We start from the raw sequence: 26,784 nt of genomic DNA, 5'->3' as shown, positions 1-26,784 counted from the left end.
TCTGCCATGTATTTGCAATGTCTAAAGACATTTTGCTTTGTCACAGCTGGGGTCAGGAGAGATGCCACTGGCATTTAATGCATAGAGGCCAGGGATGCTGCTTAGCATTCTGCAGTGAACAGGATAGTGCCTACAGCAAAGAATACCGAAATATCAGTAGGGCAGAGGTTGAGAAATCTTGATACAGAGTATTTTACTTTTACTACCAAGTATATGGGATATGTTTTTGTCCATATTTTATGTATAAGGGCAAGAAATTAGTTTGCATCATGAACAAAGTTAGTGACTGAAGTAAGCAGAAATGTTTATCTGTTTATTCCTGGATCAGAGTTCTTCTGATAGACTATGCAAGCTCAGAATTGTGTCCTAATAGAGCTTTTACATAAATAAGTGGCTGGCAGGTAGGCAGGAAGGTGGCAGAACCTGCTGGCACATCATTTTAGCTTCTGTATGCATCAGAATTATTAACTTTGAGACCTCTTTCACATTTGTTACCTCGATTCTTTAGTATAGAAGAACATATGTAGCATTTGCCTTGCTCTTTATCATCTGCACTTTAAACTTTTTAGAATATGCTGGTATCCAGTTGTCTGTAACATTCAAAATTGATAACCACTTCAAAGAAGTTTAAAATTTACTCATCCCCACCCCCTGCCACCAAAATAAGGACATATTCAGAAGACAGTTTATAACTCAGCCCCCAGAGCTAGTCATTAGCCATTAGGAAGGTCTGGTTTAGAGGTAAAACCGTATAGTTAATTTCTCGTGAGATTCTAATTCTCCCCAAAGGCTTGTCCGATCACAAATATTTTTTAGCCTAGCTCATTTCTCATCTTTATTCACCAGTCTTAAAACCACTGGATTTAAAAGTCTCTGCGAACCTGAGGCTTTTACCTGTTAACAGTATAATGATGCTGTCAGATTCTTTCCAGATGTTGGGTGTGAGACTTTTAGGTAATCTGCCCTTATTCCTTCTTGTTCATTTAGTGCAGCTTGGGTTTTTCTTAGGAAAAATAAAAAGAAACGAAAATCATTACTCAGTCACAGGATGTGTTATTTCACCACCACCTTCTGTTACCCATGTTTTCTGAACTGGTTATCATCTCAATCTGAATTTGGACCTGACCTAACTGACAAGAGCTGAGCCTGCTTAAACATCAGACTAGTATCTTAGGTTTGAGAACAGTGTGTTCCCAGGAAGTTAGCCCATTAAGAGTCACCAAATCCGCTCAATTTCTTCTCTTCTAGCTGTTGTCTAGCAGGTCGTGCCTATCCGCTGGGTGACATCCCTGAAGATCTTGTTCCCTTGGTTAAAAACCAGGTTGGTACATTTTCATAGCATTTTTACTCTCTTAAAATGCAGTAAAGACAAATTGTAATTGAGGGTTGCACATGGGTCCGCAGCTATCTGCTGTGACAGGAGAGAACCTGCACACCATCACTGGAGCCAGTAATTATAGCTGAGAGGTTAGAGAAGTTATAACCCAGTGGCAATTTAAACTAAATTCAACCTGGTTTTATTTTATACAAATGGGAATCATTGCTTCAGCAAGATACTTTGTGAGAAAAGAATCAAGTTTCTTTTTTTTTCAACTTGCAGGTTTTTGAATTTCTAATTCGCCTGCATTCAACAGAAGCTCCCCCTGAAGAAGAAATCTATCCCTATATTCGGACTTTGCTGCATTTCGACACACGAGAATTTCTAAATGTATTGGCACTGGTAAGAAATACTGTGATTCTAAGGTATTCTTAAAAGGAGTTGGGGTGTTAATTAATAGAAAGATGAATAATAGTCCTTACACAGATACAATTTTTATGCTCTAGCAGTAAGTCAGGGTCTCAAATGTTTAATTTTGTTGTGCCATCCGTAATTTCTAATTCTTTTTCTCCTTCCTACCCTTCCTTTCCTGCTTTCCTCCCCTCTCTTTCCTTTCTCCCTGAGTGTTTGTGTCTGTCTGTATGTCTCTTTCTGACACATCCTTATTAAAAAGTTAAAGCAGAGTTAGATGTGGTACATCCTTTATTTCGTAAATTGTTGTTGTTTGCATACTAAAGATGGCAGATTGCTCTGAATGAACGTGTGGTGATGATGATAGTAGAAGTAGCTAGAGTTGAAATGAAACGTGGAAGCTTCCTGCTGAAAAAAATATCCTTATACCTGTTTTTATTAAAGAGAGGTCTAGGTAAGCCAGATTCGCTGTGAAAATGCCCCCAGGGGAATAATTATATAAAACATGATACATCTTCCTAATTAAGCCATATTGTAGTTGCTTTTTTTAAAAGCTTTTGATAATGTGGACAGTGCTTATATTTTAGTATCTAGTGAAACAGCAGACTGACTAAAAAAAATGTGAAGGAAATAGGAAGGAAATATATCTAAATGTTAATAGTGATTATATCTTTGAGATGAACTAAATTTATTTAATGAACACATAGTACTCTTAAGTTGAATAATAAACTGTTAAATTTTTTAAAAGTGCCTGTGAGAAGATTGAGATTCCACTCATATCACGTTTTGCATTAATTTAATTGGAAAATCTGATTTCAGAAGTAGTAACTTAAATAGCAGAGGAAGAAGGGAAAAGAAACTTAGAAAATGAAAGTCAAATCTAGTTGGTTTAGGAGACCTTAGACGTCCAGGATACAATGTAAGTGTATTTAGTGTCTGGCCTGGAGGAAAAAAGAAACAAGAAGTGGTAGGGCAGGGGTTCAGAAAGCGTCCTAGAGAGCAACAAAGAATTTTACTAGTTTTCATTTTTTATTTTTTATTTATTTATTTTTTTTGATGTGATCACTTTTTTTTTTTTTTTTTAAATTTTAAAATCTTTAACTCTTACATGCGTTCCCAAACATGACCCCCCTCCCACCTCCCTCCCCACAACATCTCTCTGGGTCATCCCCATGCACCAGCCCCAAGCATGCTGCACCCTACGTCAGACATGGACTGGCGATTCAATTCTTACATGATAGTATACATGTTAGAATTCCCATTCTCCCAAATCATCCCACCCTCTCCCTCTCCCTCTGAGTCCAAAAGTCCATTATACACATCTGTGTCTCTTTCCCTGTCTTGCATACAGGGTCGTCATTGCCATCTTCCTAAATTCCATATATATGTGTTAGTATACTGTATTGGTGTTTTTCTTTCTGGCTTACTTCACTCTGTATAATTGGCTCCAGTTTCATCCATCTCATCAGAACTGATTCAAATGAATTCTTTTTAACGGCTGAGTAATACTCCATTATGTATATGTACCACAGCTTGCTTATCCATTCATCTGCTGATGGACATCTAGGTTGTTTCCATGTCCTGGCTATTATAAACAGTGCTGCGATGAACATTGGGGTACATGTGTCTCTTTCAATTCTGGTTTCCTCAGTGTGTATGCCCAGCAGTGGGATTGCTGGGTCATAAGGTAGTTCTATTTGCAATTTTCTAAGGAATCTCCACACCGTTCTCCACAGTGGCTGTACTAGTTTGCATTCCCACCAACAGTGTAGGAGGGTTCCCTTTTCTCCACACTCTCTCCAGCATTTATTGTTTGCAGATTTTTGAATCGCAGCCATTCTGACTGGTGTGAAGTGGTACCTCATTGTGGTTTTGATTTGCATTTCTCTAATAATGAGTGATGTTGAGCATCTTTTCATGTGTTTGTTAGCCATCCGTATGTCTCCTTTGGAGAAATGTCTATTTAGTTCTTTGGCCCATTTTTTGATTGGGTCATTTATTTTTCTGGAATTGAGCTGCATAAGTTGCTTGTATATTTTTGAGATTAGTTGTTTGTCAGTTGCTTCATTTGCTATTATTTTCTCCCATTCAGAAGGCTGTCTTTTCACCTTGCTTATAGTTTCCTTTGTTGTGCAGAAGCTTTTAATTTTAATTAGATCCCATTTGTTTATTTTTGCTTTTATTTCCAGCATTCTGGGAGGTGGATCATAGAGGATCCTGCTGTGATTTATGTCTGAGAGTGTTTTGCCTATATTCTCCTCTAGGAGTTTTATAGTTTCTGATCTTACATTTAGATCTTTAATCCATTTTGAGTTTATTTTTGTGTACGGTGTTAGAAAGTGATCTAGTTTCATTCTTTTACAAGTGGTTGACCAGTTTTCCCAGCACCACTTGTTAAAGAGATTGTCTTACTCCATTGTATATTCTTGCCTCCTTTGTCAAAGATAAGGTGTCCATATGTGTGTGGATTTATCTCTGGGCTTTCTATTTTGTTCCATTGATCTATGTGTCTGTCTTTGTGCCAGTACCATACTGTCTTGATGACTGTGGCTTTGTGGTAGAGCCTGAAGTCAGGCAAGTTGATTCCTCCAGTTCCATTCTTCTTTCTCCAGATTGCTTTGGCTATTCGAGGTTTTTTGTATTTCCATACAAATCTTGAAATTATTTGTTCTAGTTCTGTGAAAAATGTGGCTGGTAGCTTGATAGGGATTGCATTGAATTTGTAAATTGCTTTGGGTAGTATACTCATTTTCACTATATTGATTCTTCCGATCCATGAACATGGTATATTTCTCCATCTGTTAGTGTCCTCTTTGATTTCTTTCATCAGTGTTTTATAGTTTTCTATATATAGGTCTTTAGTTTCTTTAGGTAGATATATTCCTAAGTATTTTATTCTTTTCGTTGCAATGGTGAATGGAATTGTTTCCTTAATTTCTTTTCTACTTTCTCATTATTCGTGTATAGGAATGCAAGGGATTTCTGTGTGTTGATTTTATATCCTGCAACTTTACTATATTCATTGATTAGCTCTAGTAATTTTCTGGTGGAGTCTTTATGGTTATGTCTAAATTATGATATTGATATTGATAGCAAGACTGTGATAAAATCTCTGTCATTTACTTGACAAATATTTGCCAAGTATGTCAAACATACTGTACTGAGTGTGTGTGTACCCTGGGCTGACAGGATATAAACCTTGCCTTTGTGGAGGAAGAGGATCCAGCTTGTCGATTAGTAACTGTAGCACGGTATAAAACATGTCACTGGAGATATGCAGGATGCTGTAAGAGCATTTAGTAGGGGGATCTAGTGGAAGGGTCAGGAAGGTGTCTTGGATGAAGTGATGTCGATGGTGAGTGTCACAGGATGTGTAGAAGTCTGGTTAAGGATAAGGAAAAGTATTTCAGGTCGAAGGACAGAGTATGTAGAAAGACCTGGAAATAAGATAGAGCGGTGTGTGTTAAGGTAATTGAAAAAAATTCAGTATGGCCACATCTTTAAGGAATTCTTCGGAGAGAGAGAAATCCAGAGAGGCAGGTAGAGACTGAGTTTTATTATCCATGGTAGGAAGTTTGGACTTTATAGCCGCTGAAGCTTTTTGCCTTACTTAATTGCTCGGTCCTTCCAACTCTTTGCAACCCCATGAACCGTAGCTCCTCTGTTCTTGGGGATTCTCTAGGTAAGAATACTGGAGTGTGTTGCCATGCCCTCCTCCTCCAGGGCATCTTCCCAACCCAGAGATTGGACCCAATTCTCCCGGCATTGCAGATAGATTCTTTACTGTCTGAATAGAAAAATGTCATAATTTCTAGTTTAGAAAAATTCCCTCTGATTGTTGAATGGAAAATGGATTGAAATAAGATAAGATTGGAGGCACGAAGATGTTAGCAAAATTTTGTGGTCATCCAGATAAAAGATAATGGCAGCTTGAATTAGGACAGTGACAGTGGGGGTTCTAAGACATGAAAGGATTTGAAAGATATTTTAGGAGGTAAATCAGCCTAAAATTTAGAGTTTATTGTACAGTTCGATGTGAAAGGTAAGATGAATAGGGAAGCATCAAAGATTCCTACATTTTAGACCTTATGAACTGAATGTATAGTGGTTTATTTGTAGATTCAACAGGAAATCAGAGGAGAAACAGTTTTATTAGGAGATGGATGAAAGTGGGCATGCAGAGTAGTGGTGAGGTATGGTGGAGGTAGATAATTATTTCTTTTTTGGAGTTAATGAATTTGAAATGCCTAAAAGACAAGCAGAGGTTTACCTGTGTGTGTGCATCAAGGGTTGGCTGCATCCCTAAGTATTACAGCTAGAGAAATTGATAAGACTTAGGATCCTAAACCCTGGATTCACTATCTATTTGTCTACTATAGTTGATTATTCCTGTGACCTTCCTAATTAATATGCTTTAATAAAAAGAACATTTTTAGGGAGGCACTAAAGAATTTAGATGACAGACTTTTAAATCATATTTTCTCACTTTTTAAAATGTAGGAATATTTTTTCAAGTGAAGTTTTTAACTTTAGCTTTATTAAGGTACAGTGTATACAAAATTCATCCCATTTCAAGAGAAGAGTTTGACAAGCATGCATGCATGCTAAGTTACTTTAGTTATGTCCGACTCTGTGCGACCCCATGGACGGCAGCCCACCAGGCTCCTCTGTCCACGGGATTCTCTGGGCAAGAATACTGGAGTGGGTTGCCATGTCCTTCTCCGTTGACAAGCGTATGCAGTCTTATAACTGCTACTGCAATCTAGATACAGAACAGGTGGTCACTTTTGCAGTTTTGTAGTGAGTCCCAATCCCAGCCCCTGGCAACTGCTGATCTGCTTTGGGAAACAGGGTTTCACCTTTCTAAAATGTCATTTAGAGAGAAACATAAACTTTGTGGTTTCTTCTGGCTTCTTTCACTTAAAATAATGCTTTTGAGACTTACCTGTACTGTTTCTTTTATCAGTAGGTTGTCCCTCTTTATGGCTATGTAATTTTTCAGTTTATGGATATACAGTTTGTTGATCCATTCACCAATAGTTGGTCTTTTTGATTGTTTCCAATTCAAGTTACTATGACTAAAGCTATCATGAATATTTACATATAAGCCTTTGTGTGGACATATATCTTTATTGCTCTTGAGTAAATACCAACTAATGAAACCACTGGGTCTTTTGTGAAGTGTATTGTTTTACTTCATAAAAAACTAACAAGACTTTTCTAAAGTGGTTCTGCCAGTTTTCATTCCAGTAGTATATGAGAGTATCAGTTTCTTCATCTCTCCAAAACATTGTATGGTTCATCTTTTTAATTTGACCATTCTAGTAGATGTATGCTGGTATCTCATTGTGGTTTTATATTTCCCTCCTGACAACTGACATTAAACATCTTTTCATTAAAATATATTAGCAAAGAAGTTATGTTTACCACTCGTATATTCTCCATCCACATATACACTATGGTGAAAATATCCACTCTTTGACCATTTTTCCCTATTTTTAAAAATTGTATTTGTTGTTTTGAGAATTTTTTTTTTTAGGTAAGTTTAAAAAAATGAGATTACATGAATTTAGCAGGTGTTTTCTCCCAGTCTGTAGTTTGTTTTTTCATTTTCCTAACATTGTGTTTTGAATAGCAGAAATTTTAAATGTTGATCAAGTCTAATTTATTAGTTTTGTTTTAGGAATCCTTCTGGGGCTGTAGCTATGAAATCTTTGCCTAACCCAAGGTCACAAAGATATTCTCTAGAAGTTTTGTGGTTTTACCTTTAGAGCTGTGATCCGTTTTGAAGAAATTTTGGCCTGTGGTGCAAGGTTTAGATGCAAGGTCTTTTTTTCTTGTTCTTTTTTTTGCATTGAGATATCTAATTCTTATAGCATCATTTGACAAAAAGACTGTCCTTTCTCTACTGGATTGTCTTTGTACTTTGTCAAAGATACATCATCTATGTATACTGGGTCTATTTCAGAGCTCCATTCTATGCCCCTCGTCTCTTTGTCTTGATGCCGGTACCACACTGCCTTGATTACTGTAGCTTTATAATGAGTATGAAAATCATGTTATATCTTCTTACTCTTTTTCAAAATTACTTTGTATTTTATAGTTTTGGGGTTGTTTTTGGCATTTCAATATGAATCTTAAGTTATCTTCTTAACTTCTGCAGAAGCCTGCCTGAATTTTGATTAGGATTGTGTTTAGTATTTAGTCAATTTAAGAATTGATTTAGCAATACTAAATTTTGTGACCCATGAAAAGGTATACTGTTTCATTAATTTAGATTTTCTTCAGTTTTTCTCAGAAAGATTTTGTAGTTTTCAATGTAGTTTTCTAAGTGATAGGATTCAATGTAATGTTTTCTCTACTATTATACAATTAAAATTTTTTGAAGTGAAATAATAGTTGCCTCCCATTTATCTTGCTTTTATATACTGCTATAAGGAAAACTGGTGTCAACTTGACTTTTCTTAACTTTCCCAGAGACTTAATTTTTTCCTAGAGTACCAGAATACCTTTTTCCTTATATTAATAGTTAAAGACTAATAGTTTAAGATAGTACTTAGAATTGACTATTTTCTGTCAGTTTTGCCATATATGTACTGTGGGCCTTTTCAATATATGAATTTGAGTCTTTTTAGTTTAAAAAAGTTTTCTTGAATTACAGATTTAAATATTTTTTTCTGCTCCATTCTTTTGTACTTCATCTTCAGAAACTTAGGTTATTTGTATATTATATCTTCTTTGTCTTCTATATTTGTCACCTTTCTTTGGTCTTTTTTGTTTCCTCCTTTGTTTAAATTTCATTTTCTTGGTTCTTTTTATTTACGTTCTCTATTTCTGTTAACTATACTTTTGGTCATATCTGTTCTCCCTTTGGTAGCTTGTAATTCTGTCTTCATTTTTAAGATGACTTTTTTTCCTTTCAGGTTTTGTTTTTTTTTTCCGAGTTCAGTTAGCTCTTATTTCACATTTTCCTACTCTTCATTTCTTTTCTGAATTCTTAAATTTCTGGTTTGTGATGTTCTTTCAAATCTGCAATTGCATGTTTAAATATATTTCATGTATGTTGAGATATTGTTTATAGTTTACTTCAATTTTTTGGCTAGTTCTTATTTTTATTCTTGAGTGCCTTCACTTTCTGTTTTTTTTGGTCATTTTTTTAATGGATTTTTCTGGACTAGCAATAATTGGTGATCTTGTTGGATCATGGGGGAAGATTGCATACTATTTTCTACATTCAAGTACCTGCTTTATTTGTTATAACTAAGTGCAGTTTCTTAAATAGTGTCTTTGGGGTGTAGTCTGTTTTCTCAATCTTTGAGAAGTCTCTTGTTTTAGTAGGATCTTTTTCTTGAGCTCTTCCTTCTTTACCATAGGCCTCTAAGGAATGTTTCCTTTCCCTTTTCTATCTCAAAAGCTGTATCTTACCAAGACCTCTGATTCATACTTGCCAGACTCCTTCCTTCGATCTTCCTATCAGCCAGTGCTATGATCCACTGGGTTGCAGACCTGGCCTCTGTAGTTACTCACCCAGGATGGATCTTCCTTTTCTTTTGGAGGTGAATTCCATTTGATACTATATGTGTTCTGTGCCTGCTGAAACCTCGTCATACCCTCCTTTCCTCTACCCAATTCTCTCTTGACGTTTTTTTTTTTTTTTTTTTTAATGGGCTTTGGAGCCAACTTTGCTAGTTGGGGATGTTTACTTTCCCACTGTTGTAAGTCACAGTTTTTAATATGTGTTGTCCTTCTAGTTTTCCCATTAGTCTGGGTTGTGGGTTATTCTTTTTCTTCTTTTCTATATGCGTGGATCTTATTGGGAGATGTGTAAAGAGATTAGGACAGGGGTTCACAAACTATAGTCTGTAGACCTAATCTAACTGCATTCGACCTCTGGCTTGTGTGAGACAGAATATTTTTCTATTTTTAAGGATTATAAAAACGGAAGAATATGTCATGCAAACCACATGTATCCTACAAAGCCTAAAATATTTTCTCTCTGGTCCTTTACAACGTTTCTTGACCCCTGGATCAGGATTTAGCCAACTATCATGATCTTATTGAAGCTCTGTAATAATTTTAAGGGGCTACAGAAAGAAGTCTTTATGACCAAATTCGCAGGTGACTTTGGACTTGAATTTTAGGTCTACTTTTGCACTTCACAAACTGTCATTCTCCATTAGGACGTCTTTACATATTATTCCTCTAACAAGCATTGTATAATTAGAAGAATCTTTGTGGAGTGATAATGTTTTAACATAAATGTGCCATTTTGGTGGCAGCTGTTAACTACAGTCAAAATATGTCATTGTGTATATCACAACATTTGTAATAAAAGTATTTCACCATTTAATTATGTTTATAGTAGTAAACTTGCAATGTGTGTTTCAAAGCAGTGAATACATGTTACCAAAAGGCAAGTGGATAAAGCAGTTCTTTTTTACTTGCTATCAATGCTGTAGTTATTTAATACGTATGCTAATTCTCCATGATTTTGTGTTAACTTGTGGAGTGACATCTCACTTTGGCAGGCTGAGTGTGAGGGGGAGGTTGTGTTTGTTTGAACGTGTGTATATTTGTTGTTTTCCTAAGCCTTAGAACTGAGACACTTTCTCGACTTCTTTCCCTCTTCAGACTGGATCATGTTTAACTCATGTAAACACCAAAATACCCTCTGTTTGAGCTTTTTGGATAAGAGTTCCTACAGTTCCCTTGGTAACTCATTTCAGCTTTTCTTAACTAACCAGCAGCAAAGTGTTCTAGGTGAAGAAAAAATTTTTTATAAAGATTTAATTTTCCTCTGTAATTAACTAGACAAGTCAGCAGTCATTGTTTAAAATGGTTACTGTGTGTCAGACAAGAAAAGGGAAAGAAGGACACGCTAGTAGAGAAGAGTATGAGCAGAGGGTCTTTGGAGAAGTTGGGGAAGCTTGCGGCCAGTTTAAAGAACAGCAGATATTCTGGTTTGAATGTTGACTATGATATAGTCTTGAAAGTTTGTGGCGTGGAAATTCTTCTTTAATCTGTTGGTACAGTATGTAGTCTGTTTTCTTGCTTCGAGATAGTCAGTAGTAAATTACTGCTTTGTAGATTTAAACATTTCATGCACAGATGGGCATAATAAAGGACAGAAATGGTATGGACCCAACAGAAGTAGAAGAGATTAAGAAGAGATGGCAAGAATACACAGAAGAACTATACAAAAGAGGTCTTAATGACCAGGATAACCACGATGGTGTGGTAACTCATCTAAAGTCAGACATCCTGGAATGTGAAGTCAAGTGGGCCTTAGTAGTATTACTACAAACAAAGCTGGTGGAGGTGATGAAATTCCGGCTGAGCTATTTCAAATCCTAAAAGACAGTGCTGTTAAAGTGCTGCACTCAATAGGTCAGCAAATTTGGAAAACGTATCAGAGGCCGCAGAACTGGGAAAGGTCAGTTTTCATTCCAGTCCTAAGGAAGGGCAATGCCAAGAATATTCAAACTACCACACAGTTGCACTCATTTCACATGCTAAAAAGATAATGCTTAAAATCCTTCAAGCTAGGCTTCAGCTGTTCATGAACCAAGAACTTCCAGATCTACAAGCTGGATTTAGAAAAGGCAGAGGAATAAGAGATCAAATTGCCAACATCCATTGGAGCATAGAAAACGCAAAAGAATTCCAGAAAAACACCTACTTCTGCTTCATTGACTATGCTAAAAAGCCTTTGACTGTGTGGATCACAACAAACTTTGAAAAATTCTTAAAGAAATGGGAATACCACCCCACCTTACCTGCCTCCTGAAAAACCTGTGTGCAGGTCAAGAAACAAGAGTTAGAATTGGACATAGAACAACAGACTGGTTCCAAATCAAGAAAGGAGTATGTCAGGGCTGTATATTGTCACCCTGCTTATTTAACCTTTGGGCAGAGTACATCGTGTGAAATGCCTAGCTGGTAAAGCATAGGCTGGAATCAAGACTGCTGGGAGAAATATCAATGACCTCAGATATGCAGATGATACCACCCTTATGACAAAAAGCAAAGAGGAATTAAAGAGCCTTTTGATGAAAATGAAAGAGGAGAGTGAAGAAACTGACTTAAAACTCAGCATTCTAAAAATAAGATCATAGCACCCAGTCCCATCACTTCATGGCAAATAGATGGGGAAACAATGGAAACACTGAGAGACTTTATTTTCTTGGGCTCCAAAATCACTGTGGATGGTGACTGCAGCCGTGAAATTAAAAGACGCTTGCTCCTTGAAATAAAAAGCCATGATCATCCTGGAAAGCATATTAAAAAGCAGAGATATTACTTTGATGGCAATGGTCTGTATAGTCAAAGCTGTGGTTTTCTCAGTAGTCATGTACGAATGTGAGAGTTGGATCATGTAGAAAGCTGAGCGCCGTAGAATTGATGCTTTTGAACTGTGGTGTTGGAGAAGACTCTTGAGAGTCCCTTGGACTGCAAGGAGATCAAACCAGTCAATCAATCCTAAAGGAAATCAACCCTGAATGTTCATTGGAAGGACTGAAGCTGAAGCTCCAATACGTTGGCCACCTGATTCAAAGAGCTGACTCAGAAAAGACCCTGATGCTGGGAAAGATTGAAGGCAGGAGGAGAAGGGATGAGATGGATTGTGAGAGGGTAACAGGCAGGAAGGCCAGGGGTCTCCAAACTGAGGAAATAAGCTGCAAGTGTCTCTTAAAATTCTGTGTTGCTATGATGACACCTGGTTCTACCTGAACTGAACTTTTCTCAGATCTTGAGCTATCCAATGTGTTTTTCTTATGGAAATGTTTTTCTTAAGCTATGTTAATGAAATTATGTATTTGCTTTGGAATTTGCCTTTCTTCAAAACGGTTCTACCTAGGACTAACTTTTGACTGCTAATGGCTCAACAAACCAGTATTCATATCAATTGCTTTATGGCTGGGGGATGACATACCTCATGCCATCCTCTTTCAATAATGCATATTGTGGGAGAGGGGCCTGGTGAAACTCCATCAGCCTACCTGTCTCTCTTATCTGATTAATAACTTTCTAACAGACATAAAATAGCTTACTGAAACTAGCAGGGGGGGCACTCTCCATCCCCCTTCTGATGTCTATGTCAGAAGCTTTCTCTGTCCCTTTTTTTCTTTAATAAAACTCTGCTATACAAAACCTCTTGAGTGATCAAACCTGGTCCCTCATCCCAAAGTTAAATCTTCAGAGATCACAAATCCAACACCATTCACCATAAGCTATCAATTGGATGGCATCACCGACTCAATGGACATGAGTTTGAGCGAGCTCCGGGAGATGGGGAAGGACAGGGAAGGAAGCCTGGTGTGCTGCAGTCCATGGGTTCACAAAGAGTCAGATATGACTGAGCGACTAAACAACAACAAAGGGCCGAATGTCCTAAGTGAAAGCCTTAGGAAGATCTTCAAAGGCTTTTATTACTCTTACTCAATAAGCATTTTCATTTCAGTTTTTTTGTTTGTTTTTTTGGTTTTTAGAGTGTTGTGTTGGTTTCTGCCAGACAGCCACAGGAATCAGCCATAATTATACGTATATCCCCTCTCTTTTGAGCCTTCCTCCCTTCCCCCCTGCCACCCCTCTAGGTCATCACAGAGCGCCAGAATGAGCTTCCTGTGTTGCATACGGCAGCTTCTCACCAGCTATCCGTTTTACACGCAGTAGTGTATATATGTTGATGTTACTTTCTGTTAGCCCCACCCTCTCCCTCCCCAAACTGTGTCCACAAGCCTGCATTTCCATTCCTTCCCTTCAGTTTCTTCATATATGCATCCTATAGCTTCTATGTATTTCCAGAATCCAGTGCTGTCATTTACTTGGGTGCAAGTTCTATTCAAAATGTATTTGGCTCTACTTGAGCAGGAACATAAAAAATGCTGTACTTGACAGTGTTGTGAAAATAGAATACCTATTCTATGTATGTATTCTTGAGGATTTTAATATTGTGACAGTTTTACCATAGTAATTTTTTAAAGTATCTATTGTTGAACATCATTTCTTCCTAGTTGTCATGGAAATTTCTTTTCATGACAGTTAACAACTGTATTTCAGTTATTGTTTCCAAATAGCATGGATGGGATGATGGCTGAGCATGTAACATGTATTTCATCCTTTTCAGATTCTTGCTCACAAATTGCCTCTTCCCATCAGTATTCTTTTTTGTTGCCTATAAACTTTGCCTTCCTTTGTTTAATTTTTATAACTTTTAAAAGTTATTTTTTCTTTTTGGTTATAGTGGGTGTTCCTTGCTGTGGGTAGGTGTTCTCTAGTTGCAGAGGTAGGGGCTGCCTTCTGGTTGTGGTGCGTGGGCTTTGCGGTGCAGTGGCTTCTCTCGTTGTGGAGCACAGGCTCTAGAGTGTGGCTCAGTAGCTGTGGTGCACAAGCTTAGTGGTTCCACGGCTTGCGGAATCTTCTCGGACCAAGGATTGAACTCCAGGGATCTACCTCGAGTCCCCTGCATTGGCAGGTGGATTCTTATCCACCATATCACCAGGGTGAATCACTTTTGGGTTGTATAACAATCACTTTATTTTTATACTTTTTATTCAGAATACCATATAATATTGAATAATGTAGGCTTCTATTAAACTCACTAAAAATAAACTTGTTAAAGTTATATAAGAAAAAACATATTGAGGACTGGTTATCTTATTTGGGGATTTACCTATTAATAAGAATTTAATATCTTGTTTCCTTCTAAAATTTTCAAATAATACTTACCTTTTTAAAATTTGTTTTTCCTTTTTAGACTTTTGAAGATTTTAAAAATGATAAGCAAGCTGTAGAATATCAACAACGTATCGTGGATATTTTGTTGAAGGTGAGTATCCCTAGAATGTCTTTGTATTGATATTTATAAAAGTGAATTACTTTATAGCAAGTTCTAAAATAATCTTGTTTAATAAAGGAATATGTTGCAATCATTTAAAACTTTTATTATGTTGTCTTTGTCTTCAAAAGCTAAAGTACTAATCATTCATTCAAAAAATATAATGTATCTCAGCTTTAGACTGGATATTGGATACAGAGTGCTACTCTTGAGAAATGCATATTGTGATAATTGCTATGTTAGTATGATTACATTTAGTAATGGGACTGACTTCAGAGTGCTTTGAGAAAATAATGTTCTGAAGAGTCGCCTGTCTCATACTGGCATCGCTGTGTTGCTACGGTAGTGCCATATGTAGTTTTGCCATGGTACTGAGATGATGGGTAACTTAGGAAAGATTTGAGGCACGCAGAGATGATCATACCAATCTAAGTCCATCTGGATTCAGTTGAGAACTATTTTGAGATTCACGCTGTTGCTAGTGAATGACTGTGGAGACAGATTCTTTTCCTGTCCATCTGCACAGCTTCACCCAGGCCAGTTTCTTCTTGTAGTTAAAAGCTTAGAGTTTTTATCCTGTTCATTTGGCTATAAAATGGTAGTTTCTTCCTCTTAGTGACTTTTAGGTTATTTTGGAGAAGAGACCAAAATTGAAATATTTTCTTTGTGTATAATATTAATTCATTAACTACATTTATAGTAGTTCTTTATAATTTTCAAAGCTCATTTGTATACACGATCTCATTTGAGCCATTTATTAGCCTTGTAAAATAGGCAGTGATGAATATGAGAGCTCCCAAATAACGCCAGTTTGATCTTGGTGGCTAGTATGGAGAATTTTCACTTAGGTTTCAAAATACCTTCCCGAATGGGAATACCTTTTCCTTACCTTTCTTCTAGGTAATATTCTTCTCTGGCTTCCCATTGGTGCAGTTGAAATTAAGTTCTTCTGTGACAGAAAGTTCAAAATAATAATACTTTGTTGTGGAAATTTAATTTTCCCCTTCAAGTCTGGAGTGTAGGCAGTCTGGTCTAGTAGAGTGGGTTCACAAACTTGTCCGGGATGCACAACACTTCCATCTTATTGCTGTTTCTTAGTACATGGTTTCTGTCATTCGGTCCAAAATGACTGCTCAGGCTCCAGTATTACCTCTGCATTCTAACCAGCCTGAATGCAGAAAGAGATGAGGTAGAAAATGTTCTCTTTCTTTCAGAGTTTCTTAGAAGTTGTGCACCGCAATTCTGGGTATATCATGAAGATCAGCACTTAGCTAGGGAGACTGTGAAGTATACTCTGTATGGTGGGTGGCCACGTGTTTAGCTAAAAATGAGGAGTTCTGTTTCTAAATTAGATGGAAGGAACAGATGTTGGAGCACAAGTAGTAGTTTTTGCCATACCCATGTAAATTTTAACATGGTGTCCGAGATCCTTTCATACTTTCTGGCCCCTGACTACATCTTTATAACTGCTCCTCTCTCTGACCTTCCCTCTCGCCCCACCAGTCTGTGTTATCAACTCCTCAACAGTTTTTTTTGGTCCATGCTGAGCAGCTTGTGGTTCTCAGTTCCTCGACCAGGAATTGAACCCCGGCCATGGCGGTGAAAGTCTGGACTCCTAACCACTCAGCTACCAGGGAACTCCCTTTTCACCAATTTTAAATTGTTGGAAGTCAGTGAACTTTCTTTGTCATCTTTTTTGGCTTATGTTCTTTGTGTGAGTTTTCTTTTATCCCATCATGTGTTTTCCTTCGCTTTCTCTGCCTGGCAAATTCCTAGCCATTCTCCAAGACATAACTCAAATATCATCCGTGAGAAACTCTTCAGAACGCTCTCTCACACTTCCAGTTTGATCTGTCGCCTTTTCTCTGGGATCTTATAATACTTCGTGCCACACTTGACACACTGTATGGTTTGTTTATGTGTGTCTTTTCCTACCTGGAATGAGTTTCCTGTAGGTAGAGACTGTAGGGATTTTTTTTTTTTTGTCATTATTTTAACACGTCTAGCACGATGCCTGCAGTCTGGTAGGTGTTCAAGAAATGTTTGCAAGTTGATTGAATTAGAATGTAAGTTTTAAAACTGTACTAAGTTGGGAAAATGATCCAAATGAAGGAAATAAAACTCCATAAAGTCGTTAAACTGTTACTCCTGGTGAATTATTGCTTTTGTATATTGTTTTTTTAAATTGAAGTATAGTTAATTTATAGTATTGTGTTAGTTTAGGTATGTAGCAAAGTGATTCAGATATATATATACACACACACATACAAATATATACATAAATATATATATATATTTTCAGGTTATTTTCCATGATAGGTTATCAGAAGATACTGAATATAATTCTCTGTGCTATACAGTAAATTCTTTTTTTTATTCGTGTTATACAGTAAATTCTTATTGCTTATCTGTTTTAGTATAGTAATTTGGTTTTTCTAAACTTTTTATTTTATATTGGACTATTGCCAATTAAAGTGCTGTGATAGTGTCAGGTGAAAGGCAGAGGAACTCAGCGATACATATATATGTATCCATTCTCCCCCAAACTCCCCTCGTATCCATGCTGTCACTTAACACTGAGCACAGTTCCCTATGCTTATGTATAATGATTTATATCTGTTAATCTTGTACTCCTATTGACCCCTACCTCCTCCTCTTCCCTACTAGTAAGCATAAGTTTGTTTTCTGTATCTGTAAATCTCTATTATATATATAGATTCATTTGTATTATTTATTAAATTCCAGCAAGTAAGTGATACCATATGATATTTGTCTTTCTCTTTCTGAATTGCTTCACTAAAGTATAATATTCTCTAGGTCCATCCTTGTTGCTGCCAATGGCATTGTTTCATTCTTTTATTTATTTATTTTTGGTTGTGCTGCGTGGGTGGTTCTCTAGTTGCGGCAAGCAGGAGCTACTCTCTAGCTGCAGTTGCAGGGCTTCTGTTTGCAGTAGCTTCTCTTGTTGCCGAGCACGGTCTCCAGGGTGCACGGCTTCAGCAGTTGTGACGCCCGGACTCTAGAGCACAGGCTCAGGAGTTGTGACACGTGGACTTAATTGCTGCTCGGCAAGTGGGATCCTCCTAGGCCAGGGATCTAGCCCATGCCTCCTGCTTTTGGCAGGCAGACTCTTCATCACTGAGCCACCAGGGAAGCCCTACTTCATTCTTTTTTATGGCTTAGTAATATTCCATCGTATATATATAAACCACATATTCTAAAGCCGTTTGTCTCTTGATGGACACTTAGGTTTCTTCCATGTCATGGCTACTGTAAATAGTGCTGCTGTGAACATTGGGGTGCATGTATCTTTTTGAACTAGAGTTTTCATCGATACAGTCTTCCCTGGTGGCTCAGATGGTAAAGTATCTGCTTGCAATGTAGGAGACCCAGGATTGACCCCTGGGTCAGGAAGATCCCCTAGAGAATGAAATGGCAGCCCAATCCAGTATTCTTGCCTGGAGAATTCCATGGACAGAGGAGCTTGGTGGGCTTCAGTCCATGGGCTCGCAAAGAGTTGGACACGACCAAGCAATTAACACTTTCATCTTTTTGGGATATATGTCCAGGGTAGAATTGCCAGATCATATGGTAGCTCTATTTTTAGCTTTTTTAAAGGAACCTCCATACTGTTTTACAAGTGGCTGCATCTTGTATGTTATTTTGATAGTACTTAACCTAGGGTCAGTGAAGAATGACCCTGTCTCAAATGGTAAGTTTGAGATTATTTTCTCATTTCTGGTGATAGAGTTGTAGTCACCATGTATGTAGCTCTTCTGAGGGAGCACAGGCAAGGACCAGAAAACAGGAGAGTGAGCATCAAACCTCAGGCATTATCATGCGTGCAGAATGGCTGCAGACATAGAGCAGGAAAGCTGTAAATTTGTGACTTTGTATAAGATTGCCCAGAAAATTTCGTAAGCATGGTCTCTGAAATTGATCAGAGAGAAGAAATGGAAAGAAGCTAAAATTTCTGGGATAACACCTAGTTGGACACTTGCTGAGGTGGCAAGGGAATGGGGCTGTGAGTTAGAAATGTTTCCTTAGAAGACGTTTTTAGAATCAGACAGGTGAGAGAGTAGTTCACACTTGTAGAGCAGAAGGAAGAGCTAAAAGCAGAGAAGAGCACTAGTTGGGCCCTGAGAGTTGAATCCTAGGAAAGGACCCACATGTGGAAAGGACCCACACACAGAAAGGAAATGATAATTGAGTATTTTAAATCTATAGAAAGCTCTTTGAATATTATGAATTGGAATTTAGATACACAGATTACAACTTGAAACATCCTCATATTCTAGTAATGATATTTATGCACTTGAACAAGCTGTGATTGCTGGACTAAGTAAAAGACAGGGGCAGTAAAAGACAGGGGTAAACTGCTTAGCAAAGTGAGAAAAGGCAGGCCAAAAATGGGCCCCAAGGGAATGTTTTATCTTTGAAGGGAAAATGAAAGGAGAGAGTTTGTAGATAAGATGGGCTGTTGTTCCCTAATTTGTTGTAGAATTGCCTCCTTAAGTTCAGTTAGTTTAAAACAATGCCTGGTCTTCCTTCTCAGACTTCTGCCATCTCCCTCTTTGTTAATAGCATTGTTCTCCTCCCTGCCTATCAGGCTCAAGACCTGTCAATTTTCGTTCTTCCTTCAGCCACACGTTTCCACGCTCTCTCTCTGTCTCCTCTCTCTCTGCGGTGACTTTTGCACCTGTTTCTCCTTCCCTGTTCATCATCACTGCATGTTCTGAACTCCTCTGACTCTCCCATGGACCTCTGCAGTCCCATGCATCTTGGTCTCTCTACCTTTATTTCTTTATTTCTACCTATATCTTAAGCATTGCTGTTGGGGTAATTTTCCTCAGCATAGCATTGATCACAATCAGCTCTCCTCATTGCACCTTTAGTAACTCCTCCATTTTCTAACAAATAAATTCTGGATTCCTTGGAATGGCATTGGAGCCCTAAGTTTTTCTTTTGGTCTGATTTTTCTCTCCTCATGCATACTGCTGCATTCTAATGAAACATAGCATTTCTCCAGACAAACTTATATTTCCTTGTGTTCATGTTTTTGCCCCAACTCTTCTCTTTGCCTGGACTGCTCTTTCTCCTGACATTTCTTCCCCTGTCATGGATTCTACATGGGCTTTAAAGCTTAATTTAGAGGCTACTTTTCTCATTTTTTTGTTTCAAATTTTTTCTCTGATCAGTTTAATTAAATTTCCCCCACTGTGCTTCCATTGTCATTTGTTCCTTTATAAGTACTGGTTACATTATGCTTTTCATTTAAGATTTGTTTACCTGTCTCACCTTGCTTTCTGGTTCACAATTCCCTTGAAGGCTTCTACCATAAGCATCTTAGGCATAGTAGTAGCTACTCAGGAGATGAGAGCTCACTTAAATCAGAGGAGAGATTATGACTTGATAACTGTGTGTGGTTGTAAAGAGCATGTTATATGAAACCATCTGTTCACTGAACTGCTTATAGCCAAGGCAGAAGCCATTCACTTCACTGACTCATAGGCTAGCTGACTTCTTTTCTGGGATACCTTCATTCTCAAGCTGCCTTACGTTTAAACCCGAAAGCAGCTCCCTTCTTGCTGTGTTGGTGGACAGATTTTTAATAGGGTTACTTTAATTTTAGATTCTCTTTTAAGAATTCAAGAAGGAAACATAATTTATATATATATGTATATATAGGAAATCTACCTCTAACAATTCAGTTCTTAGCGAACTTGTGCCTATAAATATGCCAGAAATCACTAAAATGCTTTCAGGGAGTGCAGGTAGTTGTGCTTCTTCTCTGAATGGTGTTGAACTCAGTTGTCACACAGCTGATAAAAGACGAATCTTTTTATAGAGTCCTTCATACTGAGGCTTCCCCACCCCTGCCTCTAATTGTATATTTTTCTGTGTCAAACCAGATGGTATATTGCATAAATGGTCTCTTTTACTCATAGGTTATGGTGGAGAATTCAGATTTTACGCCCTCACAAGTAGGGTGTCTCTTTACCTTCCTTGCTCGGCAGCTTGCAAAGCCTGATAACACCTTATTTGTAAACAGAACTCTTTTTGATCAGGTGAGTGTCTTTAACCATAAGAAGTAGAATTGTTTTTATTTACTGTTTGTAGAAAAATTCACCGGATTACATGGTTTCTTAATAGAATAACCTCCCAGGTGAATGTCCTATGAGGTAGAGGCTTGTTCATCTTTCAGTCTGGATCTAAATTAGCTTTTGTTTTTTAGTGTTGTGTTTGGATTGTGTGACTGTCCAGTAACTTGGTGTCATGGGAGTATGATTTGTAGAGATTGATTTATAGAGATTGTTTTCCCAATTATTCTGTTCTAAATTTGCCTAGAATTTTTGACTTAAGAATTTTTCAATTAAGTAATTACCCATCTCATTGGTAGTAAGACTATGATGTTGATCATCTGGAAGAGAGATTACTTTTAGAAAATCCGAATTTACTTACTAACCACTCTGAAGGTATTTCCAAATCCCAGTTAAATATCTTCTACAAAGCCATGGGTGATGAAGAAAATACTCTTTACCTGGAGAAAGTTGCTAATAATGACCAGCATTTATTGAGCACTTCATAGTGCCATGCTCTGCTTCAAAATTTTACATGTCAATACTCCCAGTACCTCTGAACTTGGTGTAGTTGTTACTCCTGTTTTGCAGATGAGGCTCCTAAAGCCTGGAGAGGTTAAGTCACTCATCCAAGTCACTTAATAAGTGTTATTACCAGCAATAAATGTTGTTATTAAGTATTAATAAGGTTAGGATTCAAATTCAAGTGGCCTGATTCCAAAGTCCATACTTAGCTTGATCCATGGTATTGGGGATCTTAAGGAATATATGATGTCAGATTCTAGTCATGTTTCTAAATAGTAAAGAAATATGGTTACGGTATACATTAAATTGTTAGCATAACTGAGCCTGCTGTGTCATATATTGGGCCAACCAATTGGGAAGCTACCATATCCCTATGGTGTTTGTTGAGCTGGATGTGAATGAATTGGTGATATAGAAAGAGTAACTATGATTTTCCTTATGGCATGCATGCTGGTATCCAATTTAAAAATACCTTTTCTTTGACCAGGTCCTTGAATTCCTTTGTAGTCCCGATGATGACTCCCGACACTCTGAAAGACAGCAGGTATGAACTGCTAGAACTCATCTTGCTAAAGAATGGGAAAGAAGACAGAGTGAACCAGAAACAACCTTCTGTACTAGACCTTACGGTGTGAGGGCAGAAAGACTTGTGTCTAACCCTAATACTGTGTGAGATAGTGGCAACCAGGAAATAGTGTGGATGGTTGTTAGTTTGAGCCTCAATCAAACTATAAATAAATTTATAGGCAGACTGCACCTGTCTTGCATTCAATGTGACATCAAAAGAGAATAAAAACTTTATCCTTCTCCTTTATGAGCAATAGTTGGCACCAATTGTATGCTCCTTTCTGCCAGCATCATTAAGTTAGTAACCATACCTAGTTGCTATAGTCATGAACCAGAAACATTTCAAGATCTTGAGTACTGGAACACTCAGCTTTTGGGAGTGCCCTGTAGTTCCACTGCACTAGTGCTCACCATTTCTGGGGATTGGCATCCGTCTCAGTCAGTCAGTTCAGTTGCTCAGTCGAGTCCGACTCTTTGCAACCCCATGGAGTGCAGCACACCAGGCTTCCCTGTCCATCACCAACTTCTGGAGCTTACCCAAACTCCTGTCTGTTGAGTCAGTGATGCCATCCAGCCATCTCATCCTCTGTTGTCCCCTTTTCCTCCTGCCTTCAGTCTTTCCCAGCATCAGAGTCTTTTCCAATGAGTCAGTTCTTCACATCAGCTGGCTAAAGTATTGGAGCTTCAGCTTCACTGTCAGTCCTTCCATTGAATATTCAGGACTGATTTCATTTAGCATGGACTGGTTGGATTTTCTTGCAGTCCAAGGGACCCTCGAGTCTTCTCCAACAACACAGTTCAAAAACATCACTTCTTCAGCACTCAGCTTTCTTTATAGTCCAACTCTACATCTATACATGACTACTGGAAAAACCATAGCTTTGACTAGAAGGACCTTTGTAGCAAAGTAATGTCTCTGCTTTTGAATATGCTGTCTAGGTTGGTCATGGCTTTCCTTTCCAAGGGGCAGGCATCTTTTAATTTCATGACTGTAGTCACCATTTGCAGTGATCTTGGAGCCCAAGAAAATAGTCCCTCAATGTTTTCACTGTTTCCCCATCTATTTCCCATGAAGTGATGCGACTGGATGCCATGATCTTAGTTTTCTGAATGTTGAGTTTTAAGCCAACTTTTTCACTCTTGTCTTTGACTTTCATCAAGAGGCTCTTTAGTTTTTTTTCACTTTCTGCCGTAAGGGTGGTATCATCTGTATATCTGAAGTTATTGATATTTCTCCTGGCAATCCTGATTCCAATTTGTGCTTTATCCAGCCCGGCATTTCACATGATGTACTCTGTATATAAGTTAAATAAGCAGGGTGACAGTATACAGCCTTGATGTACTCCTTTCCTGATTTGGAACTGGTCTGTTGTTCCATGTCCAATTCTAACTGTTGCTTCTTGACCTGATACAGATTTCTCAGGAGGCAGGTCAGGTGGTCTAGTATTCCCTTCTCTCTCAGAATTTTCCAGTTTATTGTGATCCACACAGTCAAAGGCTTTGGCATAGACAATAAAGCAGAAATAGACGTTTTTCTGGAACTCTCTTGCTTTTTCAGTGCTCCAGCAGATGTTGAAAATGTAATCTCTGGTTCCTCTGCCTTTTCTGAATTCAGCTTGAACATCTGGAAGTTCATATACTGTTGAAGTCTGGCTTGGCGGTTGAAGTCTGGCTTGGAGAACTCTGAGCATTACTTTGCTAGCGTGTGAGATGAATGCAATTGTGCGGTCATTTGAACATTCTTTGGCATTGCATTTCTTTGGGATTGGAATGAAAACTGACCTTTTCCAGTTCTGTGGCCACTGCTAAATTTTCCAAATTTGCTGGCATATTAAGTGCAGCACCTTCACAGCATTGTCTTTTAGGATTTGAAATAGCACAACTGGAATTCCATCACCTCCACTAGCTTTGTTCATAGTAATGTTTCCTAAGGCCTGCTTGACTTCACATTCCAGGATGTCTGGCTCTAGGTGAGTGATCACACCATCATGGTTATCTGTGTCATGAAGATCTTTTTTGTACGGTTCTTCTGTGTATTCTTGCCACCTCTTCTTAGTATCTTCTGCTTCTGTTAGGTCCATACCATCCGTCCTTTATTGTGCCCATCTTTGCATGACATGTTCCCTTGGTATCTCTAATTTTCTTGAAGAGTTCTCTAGTCTTTCCCATTCTATTGTTTTCCTCTATTTCTTTGCATTTGATCACTAAGAAAGGCTTTCTTATCTTTCCTTGCTATTCTTTGGAACTCTGCATTCAGATGGGTATATCTTTCCTTTTCTCCTTTGCCTTTAGTTTCTCTTCTTTTCTCAGCTATTTGTAAGGCCTCCTCAGACAACCTTTTGCATTTCTTTTCCTTGGGGATAGTTTTGATCGCTGCCTCCTGTGCATTGTCATGAATCTCCGTCCACAGTTCTTCAGGCACTCTGTCTATCAGATCTAATGCCTTGAATCTATTTGTCACTTCCACTGTATAATCATAAGGAATTTGATTTCAGCCATACCTGAATGGTCCAGTCGTTTCTCCTACTTTCTTCAATCTAAGTCTGAAGTTTGCAATAAGGAGTTCATAATTTGAGCCATATCAGCTCCCAGTCTTGTTTTTGCTGACTGTATAGAGCTTCTCCATCTTTTGCTGTAAAGAATATAATCAATCTGATTTTGGTATTGACCATCTGGTGATGTCCATTTGTATAATCTTCTCTTATGTGGTTGGAAGGGGGTGTTTGCTATGATCAGTGTGTTCTCTTGGCAAAATTCTGTTAGCCTTTGACCTGCTTTGTTTTGTACTCCAAGGCCAAATTTGCTTATTACTTCAGTGTCTCTTGACTTCCTTCTTTTGCGTTCCAGACCCCTATAATGAAAAGGACATCTTTTTTGGGTGTTAGTTCAAGAAGGTCTTGTAGGTCTTCATAGTACTGTTCAACTTCAGCTTCTTCAGCATGACTGGTCTGGGTATAGACTTGAATTACTGTGATATTGAATGGTTTGCCTTGGAAACAGAGATCATTCTGTCATTTTTGAGACTGCATCCAAGTACTGCATTTCGTTTACTAAGTTTGTTTACTATGATGGCTACTCCATTTCTTCTAAGGGATTCTTGCCCATAGTAGTAGATACAATGGTCATCTGAGTTATATTCACCCATTCCAGTCCATTTTAATTCACTGATTCCTAAAATGTCAACATTCACTCTTGCCATCTCTGGGTTTGACCACTTCCAATTTGCTTTTGATTCATGAACTTAACATTTCCAGGTGCCTATGCAATATTTCCCTTTATAGCATCGGACTTTGCTTCTATCACCAGTCACATCCACAAGTGGATGTTGTTTTTGCTTTGGCTCTATCTCTTCATTCTTTCTGGAGTTATTTCTCCACTGACCTCCTGTAGCATATTGGGCACCTACCTACCTGGGGAGTTCATCTTTCAGTGTCCTGTCTTGCCTTTTCATACTGTTCATGGGTTTCTCAAGGCAAGAATACTGTAGTGGTTTGCCATTCCCTTCTCCAGTGGACCACGTTTTGTCAGAACAGGTTATGGAACAGGAACGTCGCTCATTTGTGTCCAACTCTTTGCGACCCCATGGACTGTAGCCTATCAGGCTCCTCTGTCCATGGGATTTTCCAGGCAGTAGTACTGGAGTGGATTGCCATTTCCTTCTCCAGTGGATCTTCCCAACCCAGGGATCAAACCCGGGTCTCCCACATTGTAGATAGACGCTTTACCGTCTGAGCCACCAGAACTCTCCACCATGAATCCGTCTATCCCTCCACTAATCACTGTGAGAAAAAACTGATCACCACTTCTTTCTACTTGGCCACTTGCTTGAGGGTGCTTTCTAGGAATAGGATTTCTTAAAACCTTAGCCACTATAATTGTGAACACTAAGACAGTCTGTTTATAACTGATGACAAGATTTTGTCAGATAAGTAAGCTACAAAAATTAAGTACTTCTGGAGCAATGCTAATGTTTTCATGGTAATATATTCCCAGCCAGAGGTTGAGACTCAGATAAAGAACATAGGAACGCAACAGTGAACCTTTTCTCTGCACAGCTGTGGCCCCGTGACTGCTGCAGACTATCTTAGGAAAGAGAACAGCTCCTAAAATTTTGATTGTTTCTCTTAAATTATACTGAATACAAACAGTAATGTGGGTCCCTCATTTTGGCCCTATTTCTCTATTGGCAGGAAAAGTGAATCATGTCATGCTTGGTGTTGCTGTATAAAATGATAAAAACTTTCTATGTAAATTACTAAATAAAACAGAAATAAAAACTAAACCTAAATGTAAAAGCCAAACCTTTACAAGTAATCATAGTTAGTAATCTGTTATTGGGAATCCTTTTAGAGATTACCTGGGAATTTTTTCCCCTCATTTTAGAAAGTAGAAAACTGATGACGTAAATTGCTGAAGGTCATAACTAAAATCAGAGCTTGGTTCCTTCCCTTCTCATCCAGCAGTCTTTCTCTTAAGCTGTTTTCCATATATCAAGATCTTGTACTGATGTGAATGTTGATTGATACTTTCATTTATTAAAATGAATAAGATGAAAGTGCAGTAATGAAAGCATGTCAGAACTTCACTCATTGATCAGTGTTGTGACTTCTTTGCTGAATTGGATAATAGTTTTCTAATACTGGAAAAATTTTTTGTGCTATTTTCAGTGTAATGACTCCAACAAACACACTTTTAACTTTGATTCTCTGATGAACTTTATCTCCATCAATATGTTAGCCAGAAATTGGCACAGTTTTTCTGTAAAGGGCCAGAGAGTAAATATTTTAGGCTTTATGCGTCATATATAGTCTCTGTCACATACTCTTTGTTTGTTTTGTAATCCTTTAAAAATGTAACAAGCCCTGATTTATAGCATTTATTAATTTCCATGGTGTAAGTATTCCCATCATGGCTGATTTCAACTTTCCAGCATGATATCATATTGCACGTGAAGTTGGGAGCGATGTACCATAACACACCCTTACATAATATTTCCACCGAACAGATAAAGTGAAAGTGTTAATCGTTCAGTGTGTCTGACTCTT

General features: G+C 38.0%; 1 protein-coding gene across 15 annotated transcripts in view; it reads left to right on the top strand.

The window, feature by feature from the left end:
* The window catches only part of VPS8 (VPS8 subunit of CORVET complex), a 299,937-nt gene that overhangs the window by 122,184 nt on the left and 150,969 nt on the right, over window positions 1-26,784 (top strand). For all 15 annotated transcript variants that reach the window (XR_009601662.1, XR_009601661.1, XM_060419760.1 and 12 more), the window contains 5 exons: window positions 1,249-1,321; window positions 1,601-1,720; window positions 14,487-14,558; window positions 20,516-20,635; window positions 21,660-21,716. Coding sequence is in view for 13 of the 15 variants with exons in the window: in XM_060419760.1 (XP_060275743.1) it covers window positions 1,249-1,321; window positions 1,601-1,720; window positions 14,487-14,558; window positions 20,516-20,635; window positions 21,660-21,716 (442 nt within the window). In the remaining 2 variants the exon portion in view is untranslated. The remainder of the gene's footprint in view (window positions 1-1,248; window positions 1,322-1,600; window positions 1,721-14,486; window positions 14,559-20,515; window positions 20,636-21,659; window positions 21,717-26,784) is intronic.

This window comes from Ovis aries, chromosome 1 (assembly GCF_016772045.2).
Source record: "Ovis aries strain OAR_USU_Benz2616 breed Rambouillet chromosome 1, ARS-UI_Ramb_v3.0, whole genome shotgun sequence".
Taxonomy (NCBI): Eukaryota; Metazoa; Chordata; class Mammalia; order Artiodactyla; family Bovidae; genus Ovis; species Ovis aries.
Note: the sequence above shows the minus strand (reverse complement) of the source record. Positions and strands in the feature narration are given on the sequence as shown.